Source organism: Rhagoletis zephyria, unplaced genomic scaffold (assembly GCF_001687245.7).
Source record: "Rhagoletis zephyria isolate East Lansing unplaced genomic scaffold, Rhagoletis_zephyria_1.1 Rzeph_scaffold_01861, whole genome shotgun sequence".
Classification (NCBI taxonomy): domain Eukaryota; kingdom Metazoa; phylum Arthropoda; class Insecta; order Diptera; family Tephritidae; genus Rhagoletis; species Rhagoletis zephyria.
The window spans coordinates 77,891-88,195 of NW_016158945.1; the positions used below are offsets into that span (position 1 = coordinate 77,891).

The following is a 10,305-nucleotide window of genomic DNA, read 5'->3' on the forward strand; positions in this document are numbered from 1 at the left end:
AAAAAAAAAAAATCCCATCACCTTATACGAGTGCTGATACATAGAAAGCTTGCTAACTAAACATTCATAACACTTTTTATATGGTCAAATTTTTATAATTAGTCACATAATAGAAAATCTACACGCCTGTCATAAACTGTTTGCAATTAAAGAGATACACCAAACTTAGCAACTCGGGCTAGTAACGTCAAAAAATTTGGACACAGCTCCACTTAGCAGCGCCATCTTCGGCATGCTGGTAATTTACCTATGGCCAGAAGTTTGTAAAAGGCAGCCAGCCACCTTCGCATGTTTTGCATGCAGAAGCAGCGAAAGAAAGCCATGTGAATAACGAAAAAAACAGTTTCTTCAGCATGAAAGAAGGCATCCATCGCATGGCTGGCAAATGCGACTCATTGGCGGCTAACTGTGTCAATACAACACGTACGCAGGCAGCAAAAGAAGAAGAGTTGCGAAGCGGCCGCGTTTTATTTATTTATTTACTCGTATGATTTCGTGTTTTTGTAAATTTTTTTCTTTTTATTTCTTTTATTTTCAGCTCCCATGCTTCGATTTCGTTCCGACAGCAGAAAAAATTTGTTGCTTGTAATTATTGGGAGTTTTGTGAAATATTTGGTTTACAACAGCCGCACATAGCAACGACGAACGTGCGAGCATGTTAACGTTTGTTTTTCGGTTTAACGCCTGCTTGTGCTCCAATCTGCTGGTTGTTTGTTCTTCTGCTGCTGACTTCTGTTGGCAGCGATGATTGGCGTGTTGCTTCTGCATGTTTACCAAAAATTGAAAGCTGAAAGTACAAAGAAAATAATCAAATAGTATACTGTATTTAGGAAATAATTGCTCACGAGTGTATACTTACTTGTTGTTGTTAGGAGCTTACCAGCGCCGCTGCTACGCTCACAACGGCGATGTGCTCCGTAAATAATTTGCATGACCGTCAGCTTTGCCGCTCAGCGCTGTACATACTGGTAGGCATTTATAATTTCACTCGATGTTCTGTCGCTTGTAAATGAAGCCGCCATAAGCTCTGCCACCACTGCCGACAACATTTGGAAATCATTTGTATGCCTGTCATTTCCTGTGAATATATTTTTTTTAATTTTTTTAAAGTGCGCTTGCATGTCATTATTCTTGCTTTGGTTCTAAGACAAATTGTGTTTCTGGTTTCCAGTTCAGTTCTTTGTTGTATTTGGTTTATCACTCAGCGTTTTCTATTTCCACAGACAAACAGTGCATTTGTTGGGATTAGAATGGATGGATACAAGAGAAATGAGTGTTTTGAGGGCGTGTTCTTTCTTTTTAAATTTTGGTTTTGTCTCTAATGTTTCTTCATGGATTGTCACGCTTTTTAGGCACGTTATTTTCATAAATCGGAATATTTCCATATTCTTGTTATACAGGGGCACGCGTTAGATATTTTTAGATGGGATGATGCAGTAAAGTCAGCAAGTTTGGAGCCCTAGGCAAACTAACTTCGAACGTTAGCATTCATGCGGAATACCAGTCAACTCATTGCCAGTTTTTTTCTAAAGTGTGCTAAATGTTCTCCTTTTTTTGTGAAAAATCTATGTATATAGTTTTCATGAAATACTATACCTCAAACAAAACANTGACTGCTTTGACTAATTTTTAACATTTTGTTAAAATATTTTTTTTTATATTTTTTTTTAAATAATTTTTAAATGTTTTTTTAAATAATTTTTCAAACCCAAATCCACTTACAGCCGTATATTATTAATCTGTTGTACAAGCAATGGCATTAAAATACGCATAAATTCCATCTAAAAAGCCATTCATCGCCACTTTAACGCATTGCTTCATAATCTTCTCTTCTTAAACTTTTTTTGTTTTAAAAATTTTTGTATTTTATTTTCATTTTCCCAGTCTTTTTTCTACGTACACACATATGTAAGTACGTGTTCATTTGAATATTCTTTCTTCAACATTGGCTGCCAATGACTAACAACTGCTTGACGCTGAAAATTTATGTGTCAAGTGACAGTGGCTTTCGAAATACATAAATTTATTTTTACTGGAATTTATGGTTTTTTGGTATATTTGAAAACGATTATGCCATGTAAACTTGCGGCGTTGGAGCGCAGCCATTGGCAACTAATTGTATAGCATCTATGCATACACATATATGTAAGTATGTATGTATGAATGAATATATATGCTGGTAAGTATTATTAAATACATATGCATCTGTGTTCATATGTAAATACATTTGTTTAGTTGGTTGATATTTATGTACACATGTATGTATGTAAATGTTCTCTACAGTCGAAGTATTTTTACTGACCGGCATGGTTGGCATGCATTTCATATTGCTGCTGTAAATACATACATAAAATATTTGTGGTGATGGCATTATTATCAGCAATAAAATATTTTGTTTTTGTTTTTACTTTGTGTTTATTACATTTTATTACTTCATTAGCTTTTCAATAATGTGTGGCACTGAAAATTTTATAAATATTTGAGATTAGGATGGCTCTTATCAATGCTTTTTAATTGCATAATTTTTAGTTTATAGTTTTTATACCTTTTATGAACATGAAATGGTATTCTCATTTTGGTGCGACGTTTGTAAGTACCAGAAGATAAAGGGATGGGCCATAAAAAAGTATACCCAAATTATAAAAATCAGTTTGCATTCAAATTAATTAACTTTGAATGTATTTTACTTTATTCTTTTAGTTACTTTATTATATTACAGTTAATTTTTATCATATTCTTTTCCAAAACACAGTTTTTGATTTTACATTTGTTTCTATTTGCCGATAATCCGACTTAAGTCTGAAGTCATCCTTAGGAACAACTGGATATTTTTGATCGAGCTGATCAAATATCGGCAAATAAAAACGAATGCGAATTCATATTTTATTTTATAAATTTTTTTGTAATGATTTTTTATTTTACTGTATTATTTTTAAATTGTTTTTCTAAATTTAATTTTTTTAAGAAATTATTATTTTTTAATTTTTTCCCATTTATTAGTTATTATGTATTTTTTTAATTTCTGTTTAATTTTATTTCTATTACTACGCATTTTATCTTATCTCAATTTTATTACTAATTTTTAATTTTTTAATTATAGTGCCCCTTTTTCAATTTTATTTTATATTTTATTTATTTTATATTTTATTTGATTGGATTTCATTTAATTTCATGTTATTTTATTTTATTTTATTTTATTTTATTTTATTTTATTTTATTTTATTTTATTTTATTTTTTTTATATTTTATTTTACTTTTATATTTTTAACTTATTTAATTTTAATTTTTTCAACTTACTATTTTTTTGTTTTATTTTAAATTCTCAATTATCCGAAATAATTTAAATCTGTCTTATTTTTACCTTGTTTGTTATTTATTGTTATGCTTATTATTTTTTATTTTATTTTATAGTACACATTTACGTTCATACATATGTACATACATACATCTATTTTTCTTTCGTTTACTTACTATATCTTTTTGTTAGCTTATTTTTTATTTTGTTTTTTTAACTTTTTACTATTTTATTTACTTTATTTTTGGCTTCCTTAATTTTTCTTCAAACTTTGTTGTTTATTTCGGATTTTTTTATTAAACTAGTTTTTCAGTATAATTAAACTGCGTTTTCTTTGCATGTTTTTTATAATTTTTTCTTTTTTTAATTTTATTCCCTACATTTTATTTTTCTCCCCCTTATTTAACCACACCCGGTTTTCCATAAGTCTGTTATTAATTTTTTTAATATTTATATTTTTTTATATATACTATAGTTTTTTTCTCATTATAGATTATGCTAATTTTTGCTTCTTTTATTCCGCATTTTTACCTTGTCTGCAAAATTGATCTTCTCCCTGACACCAACCAATTTCGGTTCCACTTTCTTGTTTTCTTTTTATTGTCACTTTCTCAGCATTCATTTGATTTGCCAAGCGTAAAATTAATCAGCTCGCATACGAGGCAAGTCTTGGTCGTTTCGTCAATTTTAATTTTTCAATTTTATTTTGGTTGCTAATTTGCATTCAAATAGTTTTTATTATGTTCACCCAAAAATTTCGCGAATAAAATTTTCACTAGCAAATTAGCAAAATTAATGCAAAAATGTTTGTCAAATTTTAATACAGTTTGTGAAGAAAATATTTTAATAGAAAAAATGTATCGCCCGCGGTTGCACAAGGCCACTTTCAATTTTATTGAACTAATCAAAAAGTGTTTCTTTATTTTTGTTGCACGAAATTCAGAAAAGTATGTATAGTAGATACTTGCACAAGATCTGATGAGAAGATATATGGAGCTACTTTTGCCCTGGCAGAATCCTCGACTTACTGTGGGCTTCTGACCAGAAAACTTTCGGAAGCTCTATGGAGATTTTTTTAAGTCCTCAAGAAATTTAAAGCCACTGAAAGTGGTCAGTAGATTCCTCCGCATTCTTACCTCGTCTTGGGAACTTCTCAAAGAGAAATTTTAAAATATAAGGGTGCACAGTGATGATGCTGGTAAGAAGTCTTAACGCAGTTTTGTTGAATTCAGCATGGTCTTTAATTTTTTTTTATTTGTATCAGTGGACATAACGAGCTTGAGACCTTACTTGAGAGCTTGGGCATCATAAATACATCAAAAGTGAGCTTAAGCTCAGATTGAGTTTTTGTTGAATAGAGATCAAGCTCATTAATTTGTACCTAAAAACAAGTTATTTTCATTTAGGCCGGTTGCTTTTATTTCACCCATTTTTGCCGCGTGTTTGAAGTTAATTGGTTTCACTAAGTTTGAGACGCTCTTTGCAACCGTTCCCAAGCAAGAGCTTGGGCATGATATTGCTAAAATGTTTGTTAATCTCCTCTTCGTCTGGTTTTATAAAATTTTCATAACACTTTTGTATTGTGGCTGTTGATCATTCCATTAGCTTTAGTGCTCTATACTATTTAATATACTTTAGGAGCTCCTTTGGAAACACTAGGTTAAAAGAATGAACTTTTCCCAAATTCTGGATAAAAAATAGTCAAGAAATGCGTGCTACAAAAAAATGTTCCACGTAGGTCAAAATCACGTCGCAAGTTGTGGGATCAATGGACTGCAATGCTAATCTACAATGTACTAATCATTTCCACTTGTTTAAAGAAAATTTCACTATCGCCCACTGGATTCTGCTCTGGACGGAAACGCTTCTGAAAGTCTCGCTATTCTTTGTAGCTACCCTGTAGTTCAATCCATTTGCTGTATTGTTGTAATAGTACGTTGTTCTCCATTCGACAGGAGCTCGAGTGGACTGTGAGGTGATGATCCTTGGTGTGGATTCTACGGTTCGTTGTTATAACGTAGCACCAAAAATCGTGGAATCGAACTGTTTTCTCTGTAAGATGAATACGAAGACGTTCTGCCATTTTATTTCTCGCTCTCTGTTAAATTTTTTGGTGCAAGCCAAAGGCAGAAAAAGAAAGATTAAAAAAATACCGTTTGACCACTCTATCTCCACGATCCGAACAAGTTGAAACATGAGAAAAGAATGTAGTGCAATTCTCCTAAAAAATGCCTATAGTTTTAAGATTTATCTCCTCTTTTTTAAATGCTTTAAACTTTTCGGCAAAAGCATGCCACATACTCCATAAAACCCCACACCAATACAGCGTATGTACGTAATTAGCTCATAACAGTTCCCTATGACGTAAACGCTCCCATAAAAGCTTGGAAAACATAAAAAAAAAAATCCCATCACCTTATACGAGTGCTGATACATAGAAAGCTTGCTAACTAAACATTCATAACACTTTTTATATGGTCAAATTTTTATAATTAGTCACATAATAGAAAATCTACACGCCTGTCATAAACTGTTTGCAATTAAAGAGATACACCAAACTTAGCAACTCGGGCTAGTAACGTCAAAAAATTTGGACACAGCTCCACTTAGCAGCGCCATCTTCGGCATGCTGGTAATTTACCTATGGCCAGAAGTTTGTAAAAGGCAGCCAGCCACCTTCGCATGTTTTGCATGCAGAAGCAGCGAAAGAAAGCCATGTGAATAACGAAAAAAACAGTTTCTTCAGCATGAAAGAAGGCATCCATCGCATGGCTGGCAAATGCGACTCATTGGCGGCTAACTGTGTCAATACAACACGTACGCAGGCAGCAAAAGAAGAAGAGTTGCGAAGCGGCCGCGTTTTATTTATTTATTTACTCGTATGATTTCGTGTTTTTGTAAATTTTTTTCTTTTTATTTCTTTTATTTTCAGCTCCCATGCTTCGATTTCGTTCCGACAGCAGAAAAAATTTGTTGCTTGTAATTATTGGGAGTTTTGTGAAATATTTGGTTTACAACAGCCGCACATAGCAACGACGAACGTGCGAGCATGTTAACGTTTGTTTTTCGGTTTAACGCCTGCTTGTGCTCCAATCTGCTGGTTGTTTGTTCTTCTGCTGCTGACTTCTGTTGGCAGCGATGATTGGCGTGTTGCTTCTGCATGTTTACCAAAAATTGAAAGCTGAAAGTACAAAGAAAATAATCAAATAGTATACTGTATTTAGGAAATAATTGCTCACGAGTGTATACTTACTTGTTGTTGTTAGGAGCTTACCAGCGCCGCTGCTACGCTCACAACGGCGATGTGCTCCGTAAATAATTTGCATGACCGTCAGCTTTGCCGCTCAGCGCTGTACATACTGGTAGGCATTTATAATTTCACTCGATGTTCTGTCGCTTGTAAATGAAGCCGCCATAAGCTCTGCCACCACTGCCGACAACATTTGGAAATCATTTGTATGCCTGTCATTTCCTGTGAATATATTTTTTTTAATTTTTTTAAAGTGCGCTTGCATGTCATTATTCTTGCTTTGGTTCTAAGACAAATTGTGTTTCTGGTTTCCAGTTCAGTTCTTTGTTGTATTTGGTTTATCACTCAGCGTTTTCTATTTCCACAGACAAACAGTGCATTTGTTGGGATTAGAATGGATGGATACAAGAGAAATGAGTGTTTTGAGGGCGTGTTCTTTCTTTTTAAATTTTGGTTTTGTCTCTAATGTTTCTTCATGGATTGTCACGCTTTTTAGGCACGTTATTTTCATAAATCGGAATATTTCCATATTCTTGTTATACAGGGGCACGCGTTAGATATTTTTAGATGGGATGATGCAGTAAAGTCAGCAAGTTTGGAGCCCTAGGCAAACTAACTTCGAACGTTAGCATTCATGCGGAATACCAGTCAACTCATTGCCAGTTTTTTTCTAAAGTGTGCTAAATGTTCTCCTTTTTTTGTGAAAAATCTATGTATATAGTTTTCATGAAATACTATACCTCAAACAAAACACCGCGTTATTTTTTTTTTTTCAAAGACAGTATATTCAGTTCAAAGCGCAAAAACAAAATAGAAATACATATCCACCTTTGTAATTAATATACTAATGCTTTCGGATTTTCCAACTAAAAGTGCCGAAGACCTATTTTTTGTTACTTGGTATGTTCACAAAAATTAAGGCCTCAGACATTCTGAACAAAGCAACTAGATAAATTTGGAAACTGAAAAATTTCGCTTGGAGGAAAATATGGTGAAACTATCCTTTCAAGGTAATTTTTGTAATCAGAGAAAATAATGGCGAGTTTTCACGTGCACCAGATTGCCTAAGTTTGCCATGATTCCAGTTGAATTCCCGACTCGGTACTCAATTTGGTTATAGAAAGAAAAATCAACTAAAATTGTGTGCCTAGAAGTCGTAATTTGTATGACATTCACAAAAAAAAGAAAATCCCTAAACTTCGTGAATGTGACTTTTAAATTTCCTAATTGTGAATGATGACGAGAATACGTGACGGGTAAATAAGAAAAACGAAGTAGTACAAAACAAAAAGCTATTACTAGCTTTAATTTTGGTATTGGCACTGGTATTAAAATTGAAATAATTCGTCGCAATTGAAATTGATGACCCAGATTGAGCGATTTGGTGACAGTGGAAACACACCCTTAGTAAAATTTAGGTATAATTTTTTCGTGGAACATTTAATGAAGGTTAGGTTGAATCGCTTTTGAAAAAGTAGGTAGTGATTTATGAATACCTTTAAGGAAAATTCATGATTGATAAAAATTTATTGGTAATCTTACACCGAAATTCTCAAACGTAATTCAATCGTGTTAACAGTTACAATTTCAAATTGAAATTATTGATAGAAGTTGAGCATTTCAAGGCAAGTGAAAACTCACTTTTAGTAAAATTTAGCGAGCACATTTTCGTAGGAAATTTGAATACCTTAATTTAAGAGAAGAGGGTTACGCGGAATCACTTGTGAAAAAACATGCTGATTTATGCCTCTAGTTTAATGTTGTAATAAATTTTATATATTTTCTATTTTTATTATATCTTTTAAAACAATGAAAAATATTTTACTAAATCATACTTTTCTCTTTTCATTACAGGTAAGCTTACCAACACTACTCATAGAAGCTTTAAAAACATTCGTAAGTACTTACATATATTCGTAACATATTTTTGTACCTGGGGGCGATTCTTACTACACAATTATATTCCCTAAAAAAATAATCGGGTCCCGATGACAGAGCGAGTTAGGTTGCATGCCCGCTCTAAGATTATTCATTCACTTGAAACCAAGAAAAGCAACTAATGCAACAGCAAAATATGTATTGCAAATAATGGCACATTGGATGTACTAGGTATTACCTTGATTATTTTGATTTAGTTGAATTGAATCTATGTATACTGTTTTTCAAGCATGAAAATGTTACCCATTATTCAGCAACATATATTTTTCAATTCTTTCAAGGCTACCATATCTAGTGCTGCATATTTTCACTCAGCCATTTGTTTATTGCTCTTATTTCCACAGTAGTTAGATTTGGTATGATTAAAACATCTTTACAATGAAAGCCAATATCTGCAGAAAATAATAACGTAATCTCAAATTTCCTGTGCTGCGGTTAATAAGCAACAAATATTCCATAATAATTACTTTTAAAGCTGTGTTTTCAAATCAGTCGATCAAATTACATTGAGCTACGAAAAAACGGAAAAAAGAAACGGAAATTTGTGGGAGAATCGAGCTTAACAATCTAAAAGTCATATGTAACATTTCACGGTCGTACGTTGATTGATCTGGGCAGGCGTAAGTAATGAATATAAGAAAATGTGGTACAACGAAACTAATAACAGTGCGCTAAAGTGCTACACTATAAGTGCTAAACTATATAAATAAAGAAACAAGAAAAAATTTAAAAATAATTTCAAAAATCTGCTACAAATCTACAAATATAATATCAAAAAAGCAAACAACTTGAAAAAAGATACACAAAAGTAACGGATAAAAAAGAGAAAGTAGATATAAAATATTTAAAAAGAAATAAAAAATAAAAAATTATTAAAAAAACATTTTAAGATAAATATACAAATTTAAAAAAAAAATCGAAAAGTAATTGAAAAGAATATAAGAAATTTAATACATAAGTAAGATATAGTCAAATAAATAAATAAGGAGAAATTTAAAATTATAAAACCAAAAAATGGGAAAAATTAAAAAAAAAATTTACAAAAAAAAATTCAAAGACAAAAGGAAGAAATTACAAAATAAATAGAAATTATTAAAAAAAAATTTACCTAAAAAATTATCAAAAAGTAAACTAAGTTAAATATAATAAAACTTCGAAATAATAAATTTTTTAATTTTAAATATTAAAAAAAAAACGAAACCTTTCAAAACAACAAAATAAAAACAATTACAAGAGTTTTGAAATAAAAAATAAAATGAAAACTTTTTAAATTTGCTAAAAAATTTTCAAAGAAACAAACCCAAAGCAAAACAGCTAATGATAGTTTTATAAAATTATAAAAAAATTAAATTAAAATCCAAATAGAAAAAAAGTTAACACAGCAAACAAATTTTATAAAATCGGTTATGAATAAATTGAAAAAAAAAAAACAAGTAAGAAAGTCTAAGTTCGGGCGGAGCCGAACATTAAATACCCGGCGCAAGTATTAAATATATGTTTTCCACCTTTCCCATAGCTACCGCTACATGATAAGCCGGGGTGTATACATTTTAAGTAAATTAGCGTCCTTAAATTTCGAAATATTGCAGTTTCAAGCATATCTGAAATTTACCGTTATATGAAAAGCGGCCTCAATTTTAGTCCGATTTCAACAATTTTCAACGGTTTGCTTTTATGTGGCAAGCACAATAACCATACCGAGCTTGGTACAAATTGCTAGAACGGTTAGCGAGATACATATATGTGATCACAAGTGGGCGGTGCTACGCCCATTTTCCAAAATTTTGTCATAAACGTATTTCTTGGTAAAGAATTGTTGCAA

At 31.6% G+C, this 10,305-nt stretch overlaps 1 protein-coding gene across 1 annotated transcript in view; it reads left to right on the top strand.

The window, feature by feature from the left end:
• LOC108365395 (serine-rich adhesin for platelets-like) overlaps positions 1 to 8,530 on the top strand; it is a 39,894-nt gene extending 31,364 nt beyond the window's left edge. The window contains exon 2 of the mRNA XM_017619402.1: positions 8,400 to 8,530. Within this exon, the coding sequence (XP_017474891.1) occupies positions 8,400 to 8,515 (116 nt within the window). The 3' untranslated portion in view covers positions 8,516 to 8,530. The remainder of the gene's footprint in view (positions 1 to 8,399) is intronic.
• The last annotated feature ends 1,775 nt before the right edge of the window (positions 8,531 to 10,305 follow it).